The sequence below is a fragment of the Drosophila hydei genome, unplaced genomic scaffold (assembly GCF_003285905.1).
Source record: "Drosophila hydei strain 15085-1641.00,03,60 unplaced genomic scaffold, DhydRS2 tig00000063-arrow-pilon, whole genome shotgun sequence".
NCBI classification, from domain to species: domain Eukaryota; kingdom Metazoa; phylum Arthropoda; class Insecta; order Diptera; family Drosophilidae; genus Drosophila; species Drosophila hydei.
In genome coordinates, this window is record NW_022045657.1 from 6,891,345 (window position 1) to 6,918,524 (window position 27,180).

The 27,180-nt window shown below is 40.1% G+C and overlaps 4 protein-coding genes across 7 annotated transcripts; 2 read left to right on the top strand and 2 right to left on the bottom strand.

Annotated features, from left to right (window-relative positions):
• The first annotated feature begins 1,358 nt into the window (after positions 1–1,358).
• On the top strand, positions 1,359–2,860 carry LOC111601395 (protein CREG1). Of its 2 annotated transcripts, XM_023317939.2 has the most exons (4): positions 1,359–1,659; positions 1,926–2,370; positions 2,437–2,518; positions 2,578–2,860. In XM_023317939.2, the coding sequence occupies exons 2-4, from the start codon at positions 1,939–1,941 to the stop codon at positions 2,685–2,687; spliced, it is 624 nt and encodes a 207-aa protein (XP_023173707.1). In that variant the 5' UTR covers positions 1,359–1,659; positions 1,926–1,938; the 3' UTR covers positions 2,688–2,860. The 2 variants fall into 2 exon arrangements, with proteins under 2 accessions (XP_023173707.1, XP_023173706.1); XM_023317938.1 differs by lacking the exon at positions 1,359–1,659 and having other exon boundaries at positions 1,854–2,370.
• Positions 2,861–2,965: 105 nt separating this feature from the next.
• LOC111601394 (protein phosphatase 1 regulatory subunit 7) lies at positions 2,966–4,344 on the bottom strand. The gene has a single exon (XM_023317937.1). The coding sequence runs from the start codon at positions 4,041–4,043 to the stop codon at positions 3,051–3,053; it is 993 nt and encodes a 330-aa protein (XP_023173705.1). The 5' UTR covers positions 4,044–4,344; the 3' UTR covers positions 2,966–3,050.
• Positions 4,345–4,690: 346 nt separating this feature from the next.
• LOC111601537 (transcription factor IIIB 90 kDa subunit) lies at positions 4,691–22,579 on the top strand. The gene is made up of 6 exons (XM_023318172.2): positions 4,691–4,954; positions 5,017–5,385; positions 5,448–5,552; positions 20,888–21,264; positions 21,325–22,261; positions 22,323–22,579. The coding sequence occupies exons 1-6, from the start codon at positions 4,882–4,884 to the stop codon at positions 22,469–22,471; spliced, it is 2,010 nt and encodes a 669-aa protein (XP_023173940.1). The 5' UTR covers positions 4,691–4,881; the 3' UTR covers positions 22,472–22,579.
• Positions 6,123–11,196, bottom strand: LOC111601536 (BTB/POZ domain-containing protein 6-B). Of its 3 annotated transcripts, none has more exons than XM_023318169.2 (5): positions 10,802–11,196; positions 8,513–9,016; positions 8,290–8,443; positions 7,550–8,224; positions 6,123–7,474 (listed from the first exon to the last, which is right to left on the bottom strand). In XM_023318169.2, exons 1-5 carry the CDS (start codon positions 11,136–11,138, stop codon positions 6,937–6,939), a joined length of 2,208 nt encoding a protein of 735 aa, XP_023173937.2. In that variant the 5' UTR covers positions 11,139–11,196; the 3' UTR covers positions 6,123–6,936. The 3 variants fall into 3 exon arrangements, with proteins under 3 accessions (XP_023173937.2, XP_023173939.2, XP_023173938.2); XM_023318171.2 differs by lacking the exon at positions 10,802–11,196 and adding an exon at positions 9,085–9,487; XM_023318170.2 differs by lacking the exon at positions 10,802–11,196 and adding an exon at positions 9,075–9,487.
• Positions 22,580–27,180: the final 4,601 nt, after the last annotated feature.

Consider the following 27,180-nt stretch of genomic DNA (forward strand, 5'->3'; position numbering starts at 1 on the left):
GGCCAACAGAATTTGGTAATCAAAAATCAGAATATGCTTTTCTGAAAGTTTTTAAAGTATAGCCCCAAAAAGTTTTTCGAGTACATTTAAACTGCAACTCCCAGTCACAACCAATATTAGGAAAGCAAAGTTATTTCTTTCTGAAAGATCGAAAATTGAATATACGAGCAGCGCCAATTTACCCTCTGTCTCAGAAGATATCTTTGACAAATTACAAATTTGCAAGAAACCGAAACCCAGTATTAACTTAAGATATCGTATAAGGGTTTTTTGAAAAATCTCTTTTGATGCAACACGGAGACATTTCGAGAAGTATAAACTGAGGCAATCCAATTCCGTTGAGCTGTATATTTGTGAAAGTGTGTCACAGTCAATGAATATTATGTCGAAACAGCTCAAACTCCATTGGGCACTGTTTACGTGGCTAGGACGAAAACTAGAAGTTGGGGTTTTCCTTTTTAAATAAACAAAAAGACAACATATATGTATGTATACACGTGCATAAACTGAGCTGCTTTCTGTCGCAACGCAAATGGGCTTTAAAATCATTTTGAATACAAAGTACATCTGAATCAACGAAACTAACTTTAACTATGACTATGTGCATAAATCATGTTATGGGCTATAGCTATACTTTTACATACATATTTTACATACAGACATACATATACGACTATTTTTTAGAAACACTTGAATGCTATACATACCTACATACATACATTCATACATATACATATATGTTTTATCTCATATATAAGATATATTCATAAAATTGTAATTTAATTACAAAACGCTTAACCCAGATAGAAAACAAAGTACGAAAAACATAAGATTCAAACGGTACAAAACAAAAGTAAATAAGAGAAATGGAAACGTAACAAAATAGTTTATAAATGTTAAAAATTGTTCGCACACCTGAAGCACACACATAAAACATAAAAATAATATTGAATTTAGAAATGAGGAAACAAACTAACATAAATTTGAGCAAAAAATTAAATTAAAATTAAATTAAAATGTTAGTACAAGTACGTCAATATATATATATATGTATGTTAGACTGGAGCGATGGATTCGATAAAGTCAAAATGTAAAGATATTCCTAAACATACAAAACATATTTGAGAAATAAACATAATGTTAAAATTCAATGTTAAACCCCAGAGACGTTCAGCTTAATATTTACGATTTTGCTTTGAGTGTTGTCTACGCAGCTGTATTGGTGTGAAGTACGTGTGTGTACGATCACTGTTAAAAAAGTTGTGTTAGCACTACGTAGGTAACTGGCAATTCTGTTAGTGACGTCATGCTGTCATTTGTCCTCTGTTAAGAAATTTTAGTTTTTGGCGCGTATTGGAACAGAGCTCATGCAGTTGAGCTCAATTGGAACAAGAAGTCGGACTCTCAATCGCAAACTTACAAAACAGCTGTTAGCGCGCGTTTCTTCCCTATTTCTCTCTCTCTCTCGCTTTCTTTGTCTACCTCGCTCGCTTACTCACAAGCTAACAACTTACGATAAGCAAAGCTCAAGTGGTCGCATCATTCTGCTAGACAGTCCGTAGAAAAAACAACGCACATTATAGCCAGTTTAAAAGATAGAACAACAGCAGCTTAAGGACTTCAGTAAACAATTCAAGAAATTAAAAATTATAAGAGCAGGTAAGATTGTTGTGGAATTGTCGAGCAATATATAAAGTGATATTGTGTATTGTCTTTGTATTGTCTTTGTTCTTTCGGTGCTATTGATTAATGCTTTCACAGATATATACATGTATGTATATATTTATTTACATTAATGGAATAATGCATTTTGAATTGATAAGGCCTTGCCTTTAAAAATGTCGCATTTTCTTTGCACACTTCACAGTACGCATATTAAAGGCAACTGTTGTCCATTTTCTATACAGAACTCTGATCTTTTCCAGCTTTCACGAAAAAATGCAAATGCTACTGCTCTTAGTTGTTGCGTGCGTAGCTCTTAGCCAAACGCAGGCGTACTCGGCACTGCAAGATGCTCGGATTATAGCTGAGTATAAACGGCAGCTGGGACTTAATCATGCCAAGATCGCGCGTCAATTGGTCCATAGTGCCAACTGGGCATCTGTGGGCAGCATATCGACGAATCAAATTGTGAAAGATTATCCCATGGTTAACATCATATCTATTGACGACAATAGCCTGGAGGGCAAGTCTTCGGGTGTAATTCGTTTTCTGCTAACCGATTTGGATTTCACGGGCCCGGACTGGCAAAGCAATAACAAAGTGACTTTCATGTTTACGGATGAGCAGACGCTGCACTGCAAAAACGCCAACAAGGATCCAATGGAGCCTACCTGTGCGCGTGTTATAATCAGCGGTCAGGTTAAAAAGGTCTGTAACGATGAGCAGGCAATTGCTTGAAAGTACAACAAAATTCATATATATCCGATCTAACAGCTCCCACAGAATGAACCTAGCTACAAACCTGCCCTTAATATATTCATTAATCGTCATCCGGCAGCGGTTAACTGGATAAAAGGTATGCATCGAGGACTTGAATGAAAATTAAGTATCGATTTTTAAATATCTTTTTTATAGAACATAATTTCTACCTATGCGAACTGGACATAAAGAATATATTCGTGCTGGATTTCTATGGCGGACCACATCAGGTCAGCGCCTCGGACTATTATGCAATTCAAATTTAAGCATGGATTAACGCAGCTCTATATGTAAAGCGCATAAGTCTTTTGTCTACCATCCAAGAAAGCAATGTATATAATGATAAGCAAATGTATATAATCAACGAGCTTCCTCTTTCTCACTCATTCTCTTTATCTATCGGACTTTGCTTGTGATAAGGCTTAGCAAAATATTGACAAAAGTGGTTAAAAAGTGAATATATTTGTATAAAAGAGTACACTGTGCACGACTTTGTTTTCTATGAATTGCATCAGTCGCTCGAAAAGAAAACAAAAATGTTTACAATTTTGAATATATATTTTAGGTATTAATTTAATTTGTTTGTTTAATATAACCATTAGATTCGATATTTCTCATGTTCCAGAACATTACGCATGTGTGCCTGGCAACACGCAGAGGGTGGCATCTATTTTCTGTAACTGGGGAAGAATGTCGCGCAACTTGGAGCGATAGCGTACATCTGTTGCCACGGGATTGTGCTCCAAGTAGATGGTCTGCAAGGATTTGTTTATCTTGAGCACCTCGAGATTTTTCCAGTTGTCGATGCCATTGTCGTTTAACCAGATCTCTTCGAGTTGTTCGAGCGCTTCCAAGTTGCCAATGACCTTCAATCTGTTTTTGGCCAAATCTAGCGTGTCCAGGTTCTTGTTCTCGGACAGATTCTCAATAGTTTCAATGCCGTTCTCTGATATGTAAAGCTCCTTCAGATTGACCAGCTTATCCAGGTTCTCAATCTTAATAATACGATTCGCCTGCAGACTCAGTATCTCCAGGTTGACTAGCGTGTCGAGATTTTCAATTTTCCCTATTTTATTCTTGCCTAGAAACAGCTGACGAAGATTTACCAATGTCTCAATGTTCTCAATTTTCTTCAGCTTGTTGTCGCCCAGCTCCAGCATAGTTAGATTAGTTAACATACCGACATTCTCGATGACAGTTAGTTTGTTGGCCACAAAGTAGAGTTTTTCAAGTTTGAGCAGCTTGTCCAAGTTCTCGATTTTGGTCAGACGGTTGAAGCTGAGATCCAGTATTTCTAGGTTAACTAGCTTGTCTAGATTCTCAATTTTTGTAATCTGGTTGTCATACAGTTCCAGTTCCACAAGAGTTTTTAGCATATCGAGGTTTTCAATCTTTTTGATCAGGTTCCATCGCAGATACAATCGTTCGATCTGTTTCAACGGTTCGAAATTCTCGAGCTTATCGATGCGACGATGATTCAGATCCAGTTCGTAGCATTCGGGATCAATCATAACGATTTCTTCGATTGAAGCCACCAGCTCTCCTGGTATTATCTGCATGCCGGCTGTTGGCTTAGCTTCCCCACTCACCGGGATTGCATTGTCGCCGTCAGCCATACTCATAAGAATGCTTTACGTTTTCTTAATTATATTTACAAATTTAACAAATTATAAATGCCGCCTGGCCTGTTTGGTGATTTACTTGTTGGTTTTTTTGTCGAATTTTATTTAGTGTTGTAAAAGTGTACAAAAGATTGGCCAATCAGTGTGGCAAGGGATCTACTACGCTTGGTATGCAATTCATAATAGCGCATTTCTTATTTTACGTTGTGAATAACATTAATATAACGTGTTAGCTGCATTAAATGTTTAAATGTTTATCTTGTTTTTATAAAATATATTGAGGTTTAAATTAAATTGAATTGCAGCACTAGCAGTAACATTTATTATCGTTCCGCTTGTTATTGCCACCGTACTTGACGTTGTAGCCATTTTCTTGCTTATTAGCTGAACGGTATTCAGTGTTGAAAAACTTTAGAAAAAATGGTTAAAACAGTGTTGTAAGTGACTTACTTAGCTAGGTATGCGACTCATCACAGTTGTGATAAAATAATTTAATAGGATAGAGTATATATAAAATTTCTAATTATTTTATAATACTGTGTGAATCGTAATAAAATAAATGTGCATAGATTTTTTCTATAAATTTTTTTAAGTTGCAGTTAATTCCAATATCCACATCATCATTTGCCAGCGTACTAGTTTTAACAGCTGTTAATTGGTATTTTGCGCTTCAGAACGCGAGATAACGCGTGCTGAATTAATTTTAATTTTTAATTCTAATACATTTTGTGTTAAGATTGTAATGAAAATGTCGTGAAAGTCGAGTCCAATGGCAATTTGTGCTCACATTAACAACTCGTTAGATATTCTGTTATTATCAAGAAGGTGAACAAACAACATGTCGACGGGATTCAAATGCCGCAATTGCGGATCCAACGAGATCGAGGAGGATAATGCACGGGGCGATCGGGGTAAGGCCCTTCGACAAGATATAGCAATAAAGATATACAACTCCATAATTCTATGGTTTTAGTTTGCATGAACTGCGGCTCTGTGCTGGAGGATTCGCTAATTGTCTCCGAGGTGCAATTCGAAGAGATGGGCCATGGCGCCGCCGCGATTGGACAGTTCGTTTCTGCGGAGTCTTCTGGAGGTGCTACAAACTATGGCTATGGTAAATTCCAAGTTGGCTCCGGCACAGAGTCGCGTGAGGTTACAATCAAAAAGGCCAAGAAAGACATAACGCTCCTGTGCCAGCAGCTGCAGCTAACGCAACATTATGCAGACACTGCGCTCAATTTTTTTAAAATGGCCCTTCATCGTCATCTAACACGCGGCCGCAAAAGCACCCACATCTATGCGGCTTGCGTCTACATGACCTGTCGCACCGAGGGCACGTCCCGTAAGTGTATATAAATGTTATTATGGCTCATTCTGGAGAACTTATACAATCTCTGCTTGCAGACCTGCTAATCGACATAAGCGACGTACAACAGATTTGCTCGTACGAACTCGGTCGCACATATCTGAAGCTGTCACACGCTTTGTGCATCAACATACCATCCGTAGGTGAGTGTGAACTCGGGGTTTCGGTCGTTCTATTCCTATTAATCTGAAAAGACACGGTTCAGTTCAGTAACTATAGACCCCTGGGTAAAGGGCAGAGGAATTAAAGGGAAAGGCAATAAAAGGCTTGCCAGTAATTTGTAGATCCAAATAATAGTCCACTTGTTTCTTTAAAGATATTTAAATCCGAAAAATTCTAATAATATATTTTATTGAGTAATATTCGTAACACATAATTCATAGATTCATAAACAATATAGGATAACATTCGTCTTACGTATATTGTGTATAAAAAGTTCGTATTTTTCTTTAGAAAAACAAAAAAATCAGTACAATTTCCAAGGAATTAAATACGATTGTTGCGCCGTGCAGCTTAAAAAGATTCATGCAGATTCGATTATTTGGTATTAAAGGAAATGCTTTTATGAACGTTAATAAATCAACTTCATAATTGGGGTATGATTGGCTTGAAAAGATGCTTTTATATTACGTTTATAGAAACAATGCAACTACTACAAATGCACGCTACAAGAAAGACATAATTATAATTTTAGCGTATATAGTATGTATGTATGTCTGTGTGTGCTTTCGTTTGGCGATTTCTAATGCTAATTAAGTGTGCAAGTCAATGTATGTTTAACTTGGCTTTCAAATTCGTACGCATATTTTAACATGGCGTAATATACTCTTTCAAGTGTATATAGTGTATATATATGTTTAGTATATGCTGGCAAAAAATATTCTTGATATATAATATATATATATATAAATATATATATATTATTTTATTCTGCATTCAGTTGTTTCTTTAGAATATATTTAGTTATCATTAGCTTGACTGATTGCCCGTTGTTTACTTGCTTATTGAAGATGCCTTCGATTACCTTATCTGCTTGCTTCGCAATGTTTCTTGGAACGTATATAGTATTTTAGTTATAGGTTTGGGTGTATATGCTCAACTTTTGCGGGTTTACGTTATCGAAATTTAAAATAGTTTTTGTATGCATTTACCAACAGACTTTATATATGTGTGTTTGTAGGTTTGTTTTCGCTTTGTTTTGTTTGTATATATGGGTGTATATGTATGTATGTACTACGATAACTAGAGCACTCTACTGTATTGTGTTTTTATAAGTGTGTATATAATAACTACATATATGTATATATATATATATATATATCTATATATATGATGCTAATATCGAATTCCTTAAAACTCCAATTTGCTTTGTTGTGTTGCACTGAAAACCCATGAGTTTCGATTTTGTGTTTGTTGCTGTTGAATCTGTGTTGGTCTCTTCGGTTGTTGATGCTGCTGCAGCATCTGCTGTGGCTGCTGGCGATAATAACAGGCACCCTGCCATTCCGCGCAGTATAGCTGTGCGCATCAGGTGTTGCTGCCATCGCTGCTGGCGGTACTGCTACCAACTGGCAGCTCATCAGCAGCATTGTTAACATTGTTGTTTCCATTGGTTGTTCCGTTGCTGCCATTTGTAATAGCCGACGTTGCTCCTATGGGCGTGGCGCAAACTGAGCTTGTAGGCGAGTTTAGAGCTGTGACTACTGTGGGTCCGTAAAAGATTAGTTCGGGTATCTGGCCTCCTTGTACGCCTGTGCCGTTGGTGCTCTCTGACGAACATTGAAATTGGAATGTAACATTGCCCATGAGCACCTCCGACATGCCCTCCTGCCCAAAAAAGCTTAGCTCGTTGCCATCCAGTATTACTGAGGCGGTGTAATGACACTCTGGCTCTATCTGTATGGGATTCTCGAAGAATACGTGGAAAGTGTTACTTGAGCCATCTGAAAAGAATTTTGTGTCGTTCTCCGCTAGCGTGCGGCCCAACCGCTTCAGCTCAATCTTTACATTGTAGTTAGCTGCACCCGTCGAGGAGCCATAAAGGCCAAAGCCCACAATGAATATCCTATATATAGTCAGATGAGATATATGTAAATAGATATGTAATAGATAATAGATCTTATCCTTTTGATTTACTTACCTGCGATCTACTGAGAACTGTATGGAATCACAGCGGCCCCGATAACGCCACTGGTTGGATCGATAGGCGCACGATTGAAAGCGATGGCAAACTTGAGTTTTGAGGCCTGCACGCGGTCGCGTGGGAAAGCTGAGTGTTGGCTTGACTTTTGCAGTAAAATGCAAGAACATATCAATTGTCTCCTGAGATGTGAGTATGCCCGTTTGGGCAACGCCATTTGCAAATTCTTCCAGTGTCATCGTCGGTATGCGTATCAGATGCAGTGCCTGACCTAGAACTCGGCGCTTATTTGGCGACGTTTCGTCAATGCTCATCTTTTCACAGGCATTCATGGCCCAATTGAGCGCCGCTTCAAATAGGTGAATCTCCTTACAGTTTAGTGTCTCGCGTGACAATATCGATTCGAAAGTTTTCAGGTCAATGTCCACAAAGTCTTCGGACTTAACCGCCATCTCGGCCTGGGCATCTATTACTTCCCAGCAACGTTGCATCAGTTCGGGCTCCTCGAAAAGACGCGATTGACTGAGAAGTAGGCATGCGTTTTTTGCCGTCAACTTTACTTCAAGATAGTTGACGCAGGCTCGCGCCAAATGTGGTACAATATACTTCTTGGCTGCATACAATGTCGCTAGTATATGTTCAGGTTCCAGTTTAATTTCATCACAATAGAGATACCTGAGCAGATACGTAATGTGAGGCGTTTAAAATTGGTCAATATATTAGCCTTGATTGGGTCTCACCTTAACAGCGTTAAGAACGCTGTGGGCTCTACATCGGGCACCTTTATTTCCTGCTTGTTCTCCGCTAATCCGCCGTAAAACATGGCATAGAATACAGAGCTGCCCGTGGCGAGTATGTACTTGTGTGCGGGTATGGTTTGAATGGGATCAAAATCTATTTAATTTGTAAAGCATTAGAATAAATTAAATTAGTGTCTCTTATGTGTGGTCAGGTTTAACCCACCGAACTCGCTGCCCACGATAAACTTGACATCCGACAGTAGTTCATTGTTAAACATTGCAGCATTGCGCTCCAGCACGGTTGCCTTGCTGGCCTGCCAGTTCGGATCGGCCGTGTCAATTGCATTCGAGGCGCCTACGGCGGCATAGCTGCTATTGCTGCCAGCTGCACAGACATACGATCCGCTGCCACTGCTGGGCGTTGACGTTGCGTTTGCTGCGTTGGCTGCAGCCGCTGCTGAGGCAATGGCCGCAGCTGTCGCTGAACTGGATGGCAAACAAAATGTGGTGGGACTGCTTCCGCTGTTGCTATTGAGTGCTCCAGGTGAAGCCAACGGCGAAGATGGTGCACTTATCGGCTGTGTTATTTGTATATTGTGATCCGCGGCGCTGCTTGAACCTGGACCTGGAGATGTGACTGCAACCCCACGTTGCTGTTGCTGTTGTTGCTGCTGATGATTGTGCGGAGGCGAGTGCAAGAGACCATTGCCATTGTTAAGCGTCTCCACTGCAATAGGAATTGTTAAAAATTATTTAGAATATAGTCTTAGTAATTATATCTAAACCATGGCCAACCGAACACCGCCAGCTTCTGCACAATTCGCTGCAGCATTTGGCAACTGTCAAACGCCGCGGCCTCACTTCCACGACTGTGTTAGCAATCATCGGTGGCCCCATTCGTCGTGGCTGCAACAGCTGCGGCCCCCTTCTATAACGTTCCCCCATCTCAAATGCGATCGTTGTGTGGAGCGTCCAAAAATAGAGGCGCTGCTGTTGCTGCTAAATCTGCAGCTCGCGACTTTTAGCACGGACCCCAAAATCCGCTTTTGCTGTTGTGTCTCTTTGATATTAATAATACTATGCGCTTGCATATATGTGTATGTGTGTGTGTGTGAATTACTGATCAGAGCTTATTATAAAATTTTCACTTGCTGGCTTTTCACATGTCAAAACTATGTGTATGACGACTAGACAAATAATAAAAATAAACAAAACCCACCTTCCCCTTCTTCATCCTTCTGCTAATCAACTGTCATGTACATACCACACAGTCGTCGCTTGCTTTGTGGAAAATCGATACCACACACACATACAGACACATACGTAGACAAGACGCACCTGCTATTTTGTTATTTGCATGCAATTTTCTTACCATTAATCCAGCCACCGTTAAGTTGAGAATGTGACATGGATTCCTGATTGCGTTTGTTACTCGATTTCAATGAGAATCGATTCAATGCACTGTTATTGCTGCTATTATTGCTATTATTATGGCTATGGCTGCTGCTGCTGCTGCTACTGGCCATGACTACGTTTTGTGTTTGTATTGAGTGTACAGCAGTCAGAGTGGAAAATTTGGAGAGCTATGCAAAACAATTTGTTCGGCAATTACTTTATGTGGCCACTATGTTTTTACTCTTTCGATTAAGTGCATTCAATTTAATTTTATTTAACTGACGACATTATAAGTGCCATTTCAAAAATTAAAATAATCTGCGTATATTGGCTTGAAATAACTTGTCGCAGCAGTCGGCAGATAAGAAAAAAATCGATAACAAGTGGCGGTCGGACGATATGCAATCCACACACAACATCCACAACAGCGATGCATTTTGATGATACCATTTGATATAGCCACCAGCTTTTGGTCATCTGTGTAAGCGCGTGTTTTGAATTTGAATTAGCTGAATTTTAATTTACTTCGGATTTACGTCAGTTTCGCAAGCGCTTTGGGCCGCAATTCATTGATTATATCATGGTCGCGGTTAATATGTATTTCCGTCATGCCAATATGAAACGCCGACCGCGCATTCGCGCACTTGCTTCTATCGCATAAAAAATAGTCAATGCGTACGTGAGCCTCAAATATTACCACAACCTTGTGCAGCAGCTGAGGCAGCATCATGTACAAATTAGTCCATGCTTTTAGCTTTTAAACTTGACTCATATTTTTTTGTGTTTGAACACAGCTATTGATTATGGCTAGGCTGCGCATATTTAATATGACCACCAAAAATTTGAACTTGAAATCGATTTGGTTGTCGGAGTTTGGTCATCGTTGCTGTCGTTGCTGAAGGTTTGTCGATTTCTTAGCATACTAAATATAAAACACGCACACAGATCTTTACAAATCAAACGCACACACAAGCATACACAAAAACTAGTTTTGCTTCTTTGCCGTCGCTGAGTTTGAGCCATGAAAACAAACAACAAAAAATGTTGTTGACCTTTGCGTTAACGAAAATTCAATTCGGCTTTTCCTACAATTTTCTCCCATCTGCTGAATACTTACTGTTCGGTTGGCGCTGCTGCTCTTGTTGTTGTTGGGGCTCGGGCGGCGGCATTTCCTCGTTTTCCGGAACGCGGGCAGCGTATTCCGGCTCATAGTTGTGCGCATAGGCGCTGCCCCAATGGCCGGCAAAGTCGTCCTCTTCGAGCGTAAGCAGATGATCCAGCACCTGCACGCCGCGTTCGAGGGGACCGTGAAATTTATTAATTAGCTCGGAGAGACGCAGATTGAGGCCGTAACTGGCGCCGATGACGCCACTTGGCGTCCTCGTGTCGATCGCCCAATAAAATAGATGACGTCCCAGATGACTGCTCAGATGGTTTGCAAAGGCCTCGATCATCTTTCTCTTCGCATCATCTCAGCCCCATTTGGCATGTTTACAAAATGCACAGCTGCCTGTTCCCGACTCTGGCACTGCAATCGATCAAAAACAAAAGCTCGAGGTTATATAATATAGTCTTACAGTCATTGAACTCTCTCTCTCTCTCTCTCTCTCTCTCTGCTCATCTAACATTGCCTGTTTCGCTAACCCCGAATCTCGATTTACACTTTCACTTCCACTTCCACTTGCACTTGCCATTTTCATGTCTATTTCCACACGCATTTTACGGCTTTTGGATTAGCTACAGGAAGTCGTTGAAATTTGGCTCGGCCTTGGCATTTTTGTTGTTGTTGCTGCTGTTGCTCTTATGGTCTCAGGTAATGCGATCTCCTCGCATTTGCTTTCTTTTTCCCAGGTATTTCTCAGGCAGAATCCACACCTGTCGTCGGCTTGCTTTTCGAGATGCCAACGCAAATTACGCAAGCAGCGACTTTTAATTGGCAGCAAAACGAAGTCCGTAGCCAAAACAAAACTGCGACACACACACACACACACACACTGGACAGCAAATTTTGTGGTGTCATGCCATGCTTTGGGGCCGTCAGCAGCGCGACGCTTCACAATCAACGAACAGCAACGCCCCCTTGGCTCAGATATAACAAATTATTTGTTGGCCACCTCATGGAATATTTGGCAAGCGATTATTTCCGGGACGACTGGTTGAACATGCACATATACATATATATAATTTGCTAATCTGGTTTAGTTAAATGAAACAATTGAATCAAGTTCAGAGAACAAGTCGAAAATCTTGTAGACTTCGTTTTTAATTAATGTGCCAAAAATCGAAAATAGATTCATGAATCCAGCTCAATTTCACTTAATGTATCTCATATCTAAAGTTAACACATATATAAAGCAGCAGCAAGATATCAAAGTAGCTTTTGATACATTATCTTTTGCATGACACATAATACCCGCCTTCAGCAGTTGCTCAAGGCTACAGGGTAGAATGAAATCGGATTAATTCATTTCTTATGTACATCTATATACACTTGTAGTATAAGAATGTATGTTACCACATATATATATATATAAATATATATGTATATTATATAATTATGCCAGAAATGCTAAATGCATCGCACAGCATTTGATAGCAAAGTCACGTTTATTATTCATCAGATGTAGGCTTTTTTTACCTTTAAAAAATGCAGGTCTTATAGGTAGTATACGAAATGCGGAACGTGTGGAAGAGTCGCGGGGTCGACTCGAAGATCAAGTTATCTTATTTTGTATCGTTATCTAAATTAAGTAAGCCCCTCGCCCTGTTTCTATGGCAACTTATTGAGAGGCTGCGCTGCATCTTATATGGAGCGAATCGGATCACTAGTCTTACAAATAGCTACGCTGCCCAAATAAGCGGAGGACATACAATTTCAGTTTCCATATGAAAAATGTTTAGTTGTTTAATGAATCTTGGCATATCTTAAAATTCTCTTTTCTTTCTGTTTGCCCATTGAAAATGAGGAATTCTGGGTATATTGGCTTTGTGAAAATGTAGGTGAATGAGGCTTGCCAGACTCCATGAAATATTTATATCCCTAGATCAGGACGAGCTGAACCGTGCTAGCCATGTTCGTCCGTCCATCTGAACGTTCGTCCGTATGAATTCAGCGGTCACGAAAACTACTCAATCGAGAGACTTGAAAGTATGTATACCATGTGCAGTATGCATGCCTAGTAGTTTTTTCGATCGCTCATCCGATTTTCTTATCGATAAAAATCGATAAATTTGAATTTGCTTTTAAGCGTACATAGAGACTTGCGCTTTGGCATATGAATGTCATTATCATGCTCTAAAAATTGAAAATACGTATAGAATAAAAGTTATTCACTAATTAATTTCTCATAGTAAAGCCCTTAGTGCAGCCTAAGCCCAGTCATTGCGTGAACTGTAAAGTGTGTAAGCATCTTCTGTTGTTAACAAATTATGTAAAAAATAAGCGTAGAATGATTAGAATATCAAATACTCGCAGGGTTGCGGATATCTCCTAGTCGAGTAGTCTCGATTAGGCATTCTTATTCTTACTTTAATGCTTTAAATGCTATACAAAATCTGAAATCTGAATCTGAAAAAATCTAGTTCGGTCAGATATAAGGATATTTTATTTTGTAAATCTAAAAGTTCAATTCCTTATCAAAAGCAAAACAAAAACCAGCAAAAGTATTACCTTATACAAGGAGATCATATTAAACTTATGCTAATGTGAAGTAAAACGAAACCCTTAAGGAACTTAAACATGTGTTTGAAGAAGGAAAACTTTCAATGAGTCTCTAGGGTATCTGTACGTCTGTATAGTCGCCCTAGATTCGTCTTCTTCTTCGCCTTTGATTTGTTTTGGCTGATTGTTTATGTACATTTCAGATCTTGCATTAGTTAATTTTGTTGCTGTTGTGTTCCGCCTTGGCTTTTGCAGTTTGTAAGCGCATTTGAAATTGGCGCTTGCATTAACTTTTGCGCGCCCTTTTCTTAATTTATGTATTTCGTTGGCTCAGTTTGCTTGGAGCGCGTCGGTTTCATTAAAATTTTTCATTGCTTCTTTAATTGCGAGTGTCGACCCACTTTGACCAAGTCGGGTCAGACCACAAGCGACCCATAGACGGACGGACGGACAGAGAGACAATCGGACGACGACAGACCCAGACCCCAAAGAGACCCCAAAGCAACGCCCGCGTAACACTTTCGATTTTTATTTCCTCATTACACGCGCAAACTGCAAAACAAAAGAAAAGAAAAAAACAACAACAATATAAGTATATATAAATATATATATATATTTATATATATATAAGTTAAGAAAAAAGTGAAGACTCGACTTTTTTGTGGCTTAGTTGCGTTGGTTTTCCCTTTGTCTTGCGAGCCACTTTGAATAAATATATCTTATTGCACTTTCATGTTCCAGCACAAATTGTGCAATCGCCACGCATTTGCTGATTGGCAAATTATAATAGAGAGCAGCGATTCGAATTACCTGACCAAATCAGCTATGTATTGATACACAGTGCAAAGTGCTTGGCCTCCAATCTAAGCCATCGCAGTGCCACAGGTGAGCAGCAAGCCGTTCGCTCACGTGGCTGCTGATTTGACGATTTTGCAGTTTAATTATGAGAACTTGTCAGATCGTTGAGTTATGAGCGATGCTTTAAGGCTCCCAGAACAAAGCTGTTAATAATGTTCGAGTTGTTACTTATTAAATTTATATATATATATAGAATATATTTTAATGTCATAACTAAGTTTGAAGTTGCCGGTTATATTTATTTATTGGCAACTGAAGCAAAATTTCAAAAATTTAAATTTCAAAATTTAACGCGAAAATTGTATAAAATTGATATGAATCGAAATGGAAGGCTTAGCGACTCTAGCTTCAAAGTTGTAAGAGTTATGATTTAATAGCTGAAGTTCGATTACGTTCTTAATCGATATCGATGACACAGTAAAAGTTATCGAGTATATCGATGAAAACAGACTTGTTCTGCGCGTGCTACGGAGTGAACTACGCAAAAAGTGTGCAATCTTCAGTTCTTATAGCTTCTGAGCTCACATCATTCATACAGACGACTCGGCTGTTGAGCCTGATCAAGAATATATATATTTTATGGCTTCTGTCACGCCTCCTCATGCCTGTGACACACATTTTAACTAAGCCATTATAATTTGAATTACCATTTATAATGGGCTGAGGCTATTAAAAATTAGACTTTTGAACTTGTAGGTTAAAATGTTTTGAAAAGCTAACGTTTTAGGTCTATTATATTTTCGGATTCGGGCTCAGAAGTTGAGTCGATAGTTCGGGCTGTCATGTTATTCCCGTAAGAGTTAACGGAATGGATGTGGCTGAAGAATGGTCAGAGTCAGGGACCTTCCTAGGATAGATAGTGCCATCCTCACAGAAATATAAATTTATATATAAACGTAATAGTTGAAGACTTTTAGGTTCTTTTAGAGTATCTGCTGCTTCGCTTATATGATCTTCGCTCATCTTTTAGTTACTTTTGTTAAGCATTTTTTGTTTTTTTTTTTTTTTTTTTTTTGTTTGGGTTTTGGCTTTTTGACGCCTGAATCTGAGGTGTATCTCAAAGGTGTTGTCAAATTACTTTATGCCTCGTTTCGAGTGCCCTTAGGTGGTTTCGCAATCAGACAGCCAGCCAGCCAGTCAGTCAGTCAGTAAGTCAGGTGTCTGTCGGTTGGGCCTTGCGGTTTAGACGCTTTGATTTGCAGATAATTTTATAGACATTAGTGTGCAGTTTTTTGTATTTTTATTTTGAACATGAACAACAATCTAGTCGCTTTTAATATTTCTCTATATGCAATTACATGCATGTACATATGTATATATCCAATTTTGTTTTTCCTTTTTGGTAAGTCATGCTGCAGTTTGCCTTAATGACTGGCCGACTTAACAGTTTTGTTGGCTTTGTTTGGCTTTCTGAAGTCTTTGAAAAGCGTTTCGCAATGAGCGCAAAAAACCCCCGCACAATGCGATTTACTTAAGTTCTTTATCGAGATCAAATGATTCGCATAAATTTGTTTATCATCTTCACCTGACAGTCCCAGTATTTGTTGGTATTATGTATTATACTCAAATGTTATTTGTTGCTAAAACCGGTTTGCCTCGATATTCATTGAATTGTCATCAGGTTTTTGGACTATTCGAAAATGTTTCTGTTGTCTTTCTCTTTCTCTTCCTCTTCTATTTTCGTATTATTTAATATTTAAATATTCATGTCTCAAGTCGAGCGCGCTCCGCGTGCGGAATGTCAATCAGCTATTTGCAACCGAGAATAAAGAGACGTTCATTCTCGGTGGCTTGGACAACGGGTGGGGCAATTTGCATTTGTTGTTAGTGGATCTCCAACTAAATGGAATTGTTTGTCAATATGGGAACTTGTGCTGTCTGATCTGTGCGCGTTGCCAGCGGCTTCCTTGCGAATTCCATGCCTAAATCTACAATCAACAGAAACACCTTAGCAAATTAGTCATAATTAAATATTGTTAAATTACAGCTCAGCGCAAATTTATTATACAACGAGACGAGCACACAAAAAAATTCGCGTAACTTTAATAGCTTGAGAAAACAGCATTACTTTGATTGTCGGATAAACAAAGTAGAGACTGTTCCTAGCTATGTTTTACAGGTAAAAGTATATATTATATAGTATAGTATATAATATATTGAGAGTTCTCGCTGGATACACGTTTGATTATTTCTACTACAAACAAATAAATAAAAAAACTAATTCTGATTGCCGACTGGCACTGACTTTTTTAGATAAGTTAACACTAAAACGGATTGTTTTATTGTTTGCACTGCAAATTGTGGTTCATAGATCTCAAGGCTGGCATGCAGAGTTAGTTCGAGCTCGCTTCAGCATTTTTTATAGCATATATTTGTACTATAACTAATTGTTAGCAACAAAATATACTGGTAAACTATCAAAATATACATTGATTGCCCGAAAAACAGGACTATTTAAACGAGTTATTTATGTAGAACTTCAACAAGATTGTCCATCAATAAAGATAAAATAATAATAAGAAATACCCTCTGCACTCGCGCATAAACGACCAAAGCAGAGCTGTGGCGAGTAGGCGTCGCAGATCATCGATTCCATGCCACGCAGGTGCCAAGCCGTATTAAACAAAAACGGATTTATAACTATTAGACTAAAAAATATGTGTAAAACATAATATTTGAGGCTTGACGAATATTAAATCGCTTTTTTACATTTTTTTGATGAATCAAATTTTGTTAATTGGAATTTTTAAAAAATGTATGTTTATCGTATGTTTCAGTTCGATTCGAATTGTTTTTAAAATATTGTATATATACCTGAATTGTGTTGTCCAACTATTTCTTGGAACATAACTTTATATGTCTTTATCTAATCATATAATTGATAATAAGCAAATTCTTAAAGAAATTTACTCTTTTTATGATATGTATATTTGCGACTTCAATTTAAATTTCATTCATACAGAAGGTTGTTGGCATTTACCAAACGAGAGTAAAAGGGAGATAAGGGATTCAGAAGAAAAGCGAGATATGCTCAAACAAATTAAGTTTGCTAATGATTTATCGATTATATGGAAATTACATTTAATTTAAACATGCGCATCCTACAGGAGTATCTACATATGGCACGTATGTAAAATTTCTTAGATTTCTTGGAAGCTGTGAGCTTTGGCAGAAGGCAGAAAAGGGCAAGATTAGTCTGCTGTTGCTGCTCCTCAGTACAAATGCTTTAACTGCTATTTAAATTTCTACTAAAATCACTGTACACTCTTTGGTAATTTTCAATGCCAATTTAAAGGTTTGTTTTTGTTTGTTTCGTGTCTTATGCGCATGACAATTAGTCTCAGAAATAGAAACCAAGCAAAGTCGGGTAATTTCCACACCATTAGAATAAGCTTTAGAATTAGTAATTTGCGCAAAATTAACTTTAATTGCATAAGTTTGACTACAATATGTAAGTGCTATCGAGACAGCACAGGCAAGCGCTCATTAGACCCACACTGGCGACTCACAATGACCAATCAATGAATTGTCAAAAATGCGCTTAGATCACATTTTGCACATTTATCCGATGGGGCTGAGCACATTCTGATCGACGCGCACTCGTATGACTGGTGCAAAACTTTGAACTTCAATTTGTTAGCATACACTAAGCTATTCAAATACAATTTTTTGTTTTTGTTAGCACTTTCTTTTTATTTTAGTTTTAGCCGCGCTGCGAACACACGTTGTTGACTTTGTTGTGTGGATTCCTTGCGCGGTCAACTGCTTCTTTGTTGTATTTGTTTATATTGACGTCATTAAAAATATCTAAAAAACTATTTTTGTTTTTTTTTTTTTTTTTTTATTAATAATATGTGTCAATAGGCACGACAAAGGAAAACAAAAGAGAGAGAAAGAGAGGGAGAGAGTATGAGATGTCGAGTTGAATGTTAATTATTTTGTGTTTCAACCGGCAAAAATGATAATTAAACACTTGGATTTTTTTCTATTTATTTGTTTGGGTTTGTTAATTGCACTGCACTTCACTGCGCTGAGAACTTTTTGTTTTTTTTTGCTTATAGAAATATACATATATTTGTTTATATATATATTTATATAAGTTTGTTAGCGCACGCACTTTGCCGGCTCTCAACTTAATTGCACATAAATTAAAGCGTCAACAGAAGAACGCGCGCTTTGTCGTTTATTATAATCAACAATTTCTAGACACACACACACGCCACATGCAGCACAATTAACTATTTAAGAAAAAAAACTTTTTTAGAAATCTTTTTACATGTGTTTTTTTTGCGCATGCGCGTCGTTTGGTTTTGCTGCTGCTGCTGCTGGTTGTTCGCGAGTCAACGAACGAATTCGTAATGAGCCACGATGACAGCCACGAGGCAGCTTCTTGACGATCGACGTGTCGTCGCTCAGGTGTTGCTTCTCAGGTATTTCGACATGCGAGCGCAGCTTGTGAGCCGAGCCATGCACTGTTTGTCGCATGCGATATTTTTGCCCAGTTTCATATAAAAACTTAATTTCTTGTAGAGTGTTAATTAAATATTATTGTTTACTATTTCAATTTAGATTTTATGCTCGGCTTTGAGAAGCGTTAATTTAATTTATGAAATTTGAGATTAGGTAGTCAGCGGCAGCTCCAGTAAATCAAGGGCTTTATATTTATATATATAGATATATTATAAACACACATCAGCCACATTTTACGACTGCTTCGAGTCTACTGATAATATCTGAAGTGCGTTTTAAATGCACATCAAATCGTTTTCAGTCTCTTAAAAGCGTAAATAGTTTGCTTAATAAATTTATAATAAAACCTTAGTTTTCATATTCAATTCCGGCTGAGCTCAATTAGTTTTGTATGAAATCATATTTTGGGTAAAACATTTAGTCATTTGAGTACCTGAATTACGGTTAAGGGCTTCAGGCGAAAGCTTCGCTAAAACCTAAATCAATTTTTACACAATGTTTGCTGTTAATTGATTGAGACAGAATGCACAAATCGAAGGTTGTTGGGTTCGGTGCGGCTATAGCCAAATATTTGAGCCAAGCGCAGCAGAATGCTAGTTAATAACTAATCGTGGCTAAATTAAATAGCAATTAGGCCGTCGCGCTGAGTTAATTGCGTCTTGGAAAGCGCTTGTCCTAAATTGCTGGCATTTTGCAAGGGCAACAAAGTGTTCGCTGGTCGGAGGCAGGGCCACCCAAAACTGGTGGCTGGAGACTGGGTTGTGGTGGCGGGCGTTGCGTAATACGCCCAAAAACGATAATTGCTGTCATGACAAACGCAAAAATAAAGTTTAAATAATAATAATTTCGCTGGCTCCTGCAATGAGCGCGGACAGGGAAACATTAAGAAACCATTAGCAGCAGAAGCAGCAGCAGCAGACATTCGTGGCCTCCGCTAAATAGTGAAGCTGGCTACTGCAACAGCTGCTGTTGCTGCTGGTTGAGTGGTTCAGTGGCTGCAGAGAAGGGTCAATGCAGTCGACCGTCGAGCAAGAGCAGCGACAACGGCATCATTTTTCAAGTGCCACCACTCGACAGTCGCATGAGTGGGCGGCTTGAACTTAGGCGGGGTCGGGTCGGGTTGGGTCGCCTCAAATATGCGCATTCATTAGAGTTTAATAAATATTTTTTTTGTCGAGCACACTCGCTGGACTCTTTGAAGAGCGCTGCGGTCAAAGGGCTGATGGCGGTGCTTGTAATTGCCGTCAACGTTTAGCAGCTGCCTCAATGTGTCAAGTTGTGGCTTAAACAAGGCTTAAGGACGCTTTCACATGCAGCGAGCCCATATAATTTTTTGACAGCTTCGTATTCGTAATGTTAAATGCAAATTTGAAGCTTCAGATTGACGGTCAATTGTTCCAATCACACGCTTGTCAAATATTAGCACCGTCTCGCCTGGCGCAGTTGACCGCAAGGTTGTTTAGCTGAGATCCATTGTGGACTTAGTATTTTGTATTTGATATTTGGTGTTCATGTTTGTGCTCTTCGCACTCTTTTCGCACGTCATTTTCGATTTTTCCAGTGCGTTTTGTGCAAAGTTTATTTGCTATGTGTGCGTTTGTTGGCGCTTCGGCTTCAAATACTAATTACTGCGCGTTGCTGTCTCACCTATTTTCCATTCCAAGTCCAACTAATTGCCGCTTTAATAAGCAAACAGTAATGGCCAAAAAAGCATAAACAATACATCTGCCAGACAACGTGACGTATGTGCAATATTTTTGAACGCCTTTCAAACCTATCGCATGCTATTTAAAATATACCAAAGCCTCACTCACGCTTGCTCTCATTCGCTCTCTCTCTCTCTCTGTGAATCTTTGAGTCTCGCGAGCGTTTCTCTCACTCACTCAGGCCGCGTTCTCTTTCGTGACTGCGCTCAATGTCAGCGTCTTGTAAAAGTTGAATGAATTAAAAAAAATATATAAACCGTCTTGGCGTACGGGTTCAAGTTTGTTTTTCGGCTGTCGCATGGCCGGTTATTGGCTATTTTCGATTTCATTGCTTAGAGCCGCACTGAAGGTCGCCGAACAAGTTCTTCTGCTGCGGAATGTTATCAATGTATGTTGGCCATGAGGCTCGACAGACAGACAAACAACAAACTCGTTGCGGTTGCAGCTTTATGTTGTTGGGCGCTTAATTGACGAGTTCCTTATTGCATCATTTGAACGCCTTTTACAGATCCCTGTCTATACATTATGCGCTTCGCCAACCGACTGCAGCTGGGCCCCAAGACCCACGAGGTGTCCATGACGGCGCTGCGCATTGTGCAGCGCATGAAGAAAGACTGCATGCACTCGGGACGCCGGCCCACTGGACTCTGTGGAGCGGCGCTCCTGATTGCCGCTCGCATGCACGAGTTTAGCCGCACGCTTGCGGATGTGATCGGTGTGGTCAAAATACACGAGTCAACGCTGCGCAAGCGCCTGTCTGAGTTCGCCGAGACTCCGTCCGGTGGCCTTACACTAGAGGAGTTTATGACCGTCGACTTGGAGCGTGAGCAGGACCCGCCCTCGTTCAAAGCGGCGCGTATCAAGGATCGCGAGCTCATACAAAATGTAAGCAAATCACGTATATAAACATTATCTACTTTAACTAACTTCTCCTCATGCATATAGATGGGCGTGCATGAGCTCACCGAGCTGCAGAAGGAGATCGATGCACATTTGGAAAAGGATATTGGCAAATACACTGAGAGCATGTTGCGAAAAGTGACCAAAGGCAAAGTCGAGGACTCTGCAGAAGCAAAGTCAAGCAAATGTATGCAGAAATCGGAAAAGGAGATCGAAATGGAGGAGTCTAGGCAATTCATTGAGGCATCCAATGCCGAGGCTATCAAAGAATTTATTGCAAACAATACGGACTCGGACTCGGAGTTGGACACCAAGCCACAGAGCGCTATGGCCAGCGTTATTGAGGGACTGCGTCCCGACATCGAAGCTATTTGCCGAGTCACTGAAAGCGAATTGGAGGATGTGGAGCGGGCTAAGCAGCCAATGGCGACGGAACTATTTGTTGACGACTTGAATGACGATGAGCTGGATCAGTATGTGCTGACAGAGGAGGAGGCCGACACCAAGCTAAGCATGTGGAAGAATTTGAATGCTGAGTTTTTGCGCGAGCAGAAGGAACGCGAGGAGCGAATGGCCAAGGAGCGTGAGGAGGGCAAGCCCGAGAAGAAAAAGCGAAAGCCGAGGAAGAAGGTCATTGGACCATCGTCCACAGCTGGCGAAGCCATTGAGAAGATGCTGCAGGAAAAGAAGATCTCTAGTAAGATAAATTACGACATTCTAAAAACCCTCACTGAAGGCATGGGCTCATTTACGAGCGAGGGTGAGATATCAGCGGAGGATCCCAAACCGAAGACGCTGGATGAGCTAGCACAGACGCCCGCTATTGTGGAGGACGGTCCGATTTCCAGTAAGCAAAGCCGCGGCAAACCAAGCTACGATATGCCCGGACCCAGTCGAAAGCGTGTCAAAGTAGAGGCCGGTCTGCCTGTCAGTCAAGCAGAGGAGCAACTGGAGGCCAAGCCGGAGATTACCCTAGAAACAGGTATGTCCAGAGCTGTGTGCTTATGGCTGACAGACTCATCTCTATCTTCTTTTCGTTGTAGACGAGTTGGACGAAGATGCTGAGGTAGATGAAGCTGACGCCGAACCGGAGGCAGAGCCAGAGGCTACGTTGCAGGACATGCTGAACCAGGGCGCTGGCGACGAAGACGATGAGTACGGCTACGGCTTCGACGAAGAGGAGGAGTACTAACCACAGCGACATGCATGACATGGCATTTAGCATTATGGCACATTCTGTATGGTCATTTTTGTACCCAAATTGATAATCAGCAACTACTCATAATCTAATTAAATTAAGCTTTAAATTTACAACCATCTTTTCCATCATCTTCGTTGTCTGTTTCTTGTTACACTCTGCACTTGTTGCAGTTCCTCTTTCTCCTTTTGCGTGTTAGCAGCCATTAAATCATCGGTCCCTCTCGCCCTGCGGCCTTAGCGCAGCCATTTACATGTTTAAGCCGTGTTGCCGTTGCCCTGGCCGTTGCCTTCTGGCTCAAGTGGAACAAGGCAGAGTCGAGGTTTTTCGCTGCTTTTCTGTTGCTAGTTTGCTTCTAATTGTTGGCGCTGCCGAGGCGCGCCTGCAAGTGCTGCAAATAAATATTTCACTCTTAATCATGTTTTGCACTCGCTGTGCTGTGTGCGCCTGCCTTTGTGCTTGTTGTTTTTGTTGCTGCGCCCTAGGCGGCCAGACGACCAGCCGACCAGCCAAGAACTTGACTTGGCTGCTCGCCTCACGGCTTCACGGTTTCACGGCCTGGCAGACTGTTGAGTGCCAAGTGCCCGCAATGAGCTGTTGAGTCCTTGGACCACTTGTCTTTGCGATTTTATAGTTATTATGTTGTAATTAGTGTTAATTTAGTTGCTTGCCAAAGTTAGTGAACAATTCGCAAAGTGCTTCATACTTTTAGGCAGCTGCAATATTTCGAAATCTGCTTTAATGCAAAAGCTCTTTCGGATCATCTTGAATGCCTTAGGTCTTAAGCACATTGGCTGGCGACTTTCAATACTATTCCTTGGGCTTTAATGAAGCTGAAGTCTCATGCAGCCAAACTAATGCAACACTAATGGGTATACTTAGAGAAGCTAGACTATATACACATGTACATTGCTCGCTTGTTCCTCTAGTCTGGTAATGGGCCTGTGTTGCTGCGCTGATAAACGGCCTTGTCTCAGAGGGTGAGGTCGTAAATATTAGCAATGGGTTAAGGAGTCGTGGAAACTTGCGTGCATTTAATGCCTGAGCGGTAATTTGCATAAGCATCGGGCTTAAAGCAAGTCATTAATAAAACGCACACGTCCACTTCTAACTTGGAGTGCTGTTAAATCAATGGGCGTGGCGTCGACAGTGACAGTGACAGTGGCTTAGCTGGCCAACGGCCAACGGCCAACTTCAAATAATAATGTCAAATGTATGCACATGTAAATCCAGCTAAATGCGACAGTCAAATGGGAATTAGTAAGGCAACTCCTTCTCGACCCGCCAGACACTTAAAAGTTGGCTGTGGATGGATGTGTGGCTGGCCAGAGAGTGTGCAAAGAATTGCTTTAATAGTTGGAGCAAAGCCTTTGATGTGCATAATTCTAGCATAATACGTTCATTAATTATTAAAGCTATGAATTTGTAAATATTTCATGTGCAGCACAATGCTACTGTATGCCTTTATCAACTGTCCGCTGTGGTGCTTTAATTAAAAAATTCCTCGATATATGCTATATATGGAAAAACATGTTTACTTACGTTAATGTGTTGTGCATCTGTATATAATGGCTGCGTTTTATAGTTGTATATATTTTAATGCAATTTAATTAAAAAATTACCCAAGCAGAAGCCATTTTTATTGTTTTTCGCAACAGACAGTCGGGTCTCACCTCACTTTACACTTTATTTGCGGATTTGGCCAGCTCTATTATTAATTGTGACGACCGCAAGTTGCGATTGGCAGAGTATGTAAATGCACGTCAGATCCAGAGCCAGAGATCAATTTGAAAATTATTTCAAAATGAACTTTAATTAAAATTATATCCCCCTAAGTGCTTGATTTCCTTCCATTTACGTGGCATTTACTGTCAATCTCTTAAAGCGTTAATATTAAATTGCATTAAGTATACGCCACGTAGGAATTAAATTTTTGCCAACTATTAAATTTACATTTGCCAATCCAAAAATTGATTAATTTGGCGTGATTTTCATAATATATATATCTCTTCTATATTAGGCAGAACTTCAATTTTGTTAAGCTTGATTTATTCCATTTCACAAATACACATAAATGAGTTAGGCAATGCGTGCGCGTGTGTGTGTGTGTTATTAGTGTATTCTCATTGTGAGTGTGTCTGTGAGTGTATTCTAATTTATGCGCTAATTATGTATGTTGGGTTTGCTATTTTGTATTTGGTGTGTTCCGGGGCTATGAATAAATTAAAAGCTTTTTACCCAGCTACCTGCCAATTAATTAGGTTACTAAATGATTTGTTTAGCAATTTGTTTCCATATATCCACTGTGGTCTATGACACTTTAGCGAGCGATTGGGTGGCTGGATGACTGCATAAAGGGCTTTAGAAATTCAGATAAAATGGGTCAAATTTGAAATTTATTGTAAGTATTTGCGTTGCTTTAAAGTGCTACAAAAATGTATCTATGAGAATCATAGATAATATCATCTATTTACTTATGAATAAATACTAGCTCAGGTTGACTTACTTCGGAGATTACAACTGAGTCTTGCGGACATAGCTAGAGATACACAATCTATAAATCCGGCTTGTTTGGTGAGGTGCTTAAAGTGTCTTTATGCAAATGCTACTGGGCTGCTGTCAATCAGCTAACGTTTGCACACAGGCGATGCTCAATAGTAGGCAACGGAATGCAGTTGCGACTGGCGGTCACTGATAACGGAATAGCAGTTGAAGTAGCCAGCAAATGACCAAGTCATGGCTGCAGACTGCAGTGAGCAGCAGGCAATGCCGTTAAGTGTTGGTCAACTGGCAAAACACACACACACATACACATACGCAGGCATAGTTTGCGTAGCAAAAGCAGTTAACAGACTATTTCCAGCTGCCTAGCAGGCAAAGCATAAGCCCACAAGCACATTCGCACACAGACACACGTATTGGCATAAATAAACCACGTACATTTCGGCCTGCATGCAAATATGCAGTAATAAAGTAAATAAACGCTTACCACCCGCCATTATGTCGCTGGCAGCAACAAACACGCACAGACACAAACTTACAGATATGCGAGCGAAGTGTGTGTCTGTGTGAGTGTGTGTATTGAACATAAAGTGCCTGGCAAACTATGCACGGCTATGATTGCAAAACACGACTGCAATTACCTGGCCTGCCGGGCAACACACTTTCACACACACAGAGAAGCACTGACATGCTCGCGCCTGCATTTATGACAGCAGCTTGGCTGGGGGCGCCGCAAAGTAGGCAACGATAATGGCATAAATTCAATGAATAAACATAAAACGGCAAGCACATAAAGAGCATACGCGTATGTGTGTGTGTGTGAGTGTGTTTGTGTATAGCCATAGGAGCAACAACTGTAACAACAACAAGAGCAGCAGCAGCATCCGCATAGCAGTGGAAAAATATGTATTAGCCCAAAGTTTACTAACAAAATTAATTATGCGAATTAAGCGTAGTAAAAGCACTTTAAGCAAGTTAACCCCAAGCCGAACGCCCAGTCCTCGCCACACCCTACCATTTATAACATGTGCCGCATTTTGTGCCGTGTCACAGTCCATAGCACAGGAGCAGCAGCAGCAGCAGCAGCAGCAGCGTCGGCAAAGAGTGCGAGGCATTGTTCAATTTATGCGTGTATGGTCTGTACTCTTCAGTTGTTGTTGTTGTTGTTCGTGCTATGTTGGGTGTATTGTGTTAGCCAGCTAGTAGTTTGCGGACACAAAAGTAGGCCAAGCATCCAGGAGCCGGGCTGGGACTCGGACTACAGCTGAAACTCGAACTGGATTGCAAGCCAGCAACTGCCGTTGCCGTTGCTGCTGCCGCTGCTGTCGCCTAGAAGTTGTTTATTTAAGTGTGAAATTTGAGTGCAGCGCTGCGAAATGTGTAAGACCCAACGACGAATATTTAGCGTTATGTGCGGCAGCCGAGATAAGCGACGCGGACCTTAATAACCGACGCGTTGCGAATTCCCATAATCATAAATCGACTTGCCGTTCGCCTGCCACATATTAGATAACAGACAAAAAAGAAAATACATGTCGTGGGCGCCGCAAAAAAATGTTGCACTTTTTTCTTTCTGTGTTGCAAGTGCACAATATGAAAAACACAAAAAAAAATAAGGAAAAAAGAATTAAAAGCTAACTGTTACAAACGGCTTTTCGGCGCCATCGCCAGCCGTACGAAATAAAACAAAATGGCGGCGCTCTGCTGACGCCAGTTGGCAGCGCTGCCTTTGGCTGCTTGACGCCATGCCAAATTAGCTAAGAGTCGGGCCAGTCATTTAGTTAATTGCAGCACAGAAATGTCGCGTTGACTTGGCAAGCTCACTAAATCACACAGCTGCGTTTTAAATTGAAAACATAAATATCGCCAAGTATTAGTAGCGAAAAAACACGCACTATAACCGTTAGTTAGTTGCCTTTTTTTTATCACTTTTATTGTAAATATTGCCAGTTAAAATTGAATTTTAAGTGCTGCGTAATTGTGGCTTCAAGTATCAATTTAAACAACCGAGTGCCATGAGGTCAACGTAAATTGTGCCACTTGAAATGCTTTGTGGTTCGCTATTTTCCTGGAAAAGTTAACTGCAAATGAGCAGAGCTACGCCGACCACAAAAACGCATGGAGTACTTACAAATTATATGGATATTTTAAGGTTGAGGAACTTGCTGCACGTTATATATATAAGTATAACAAATTCAGAG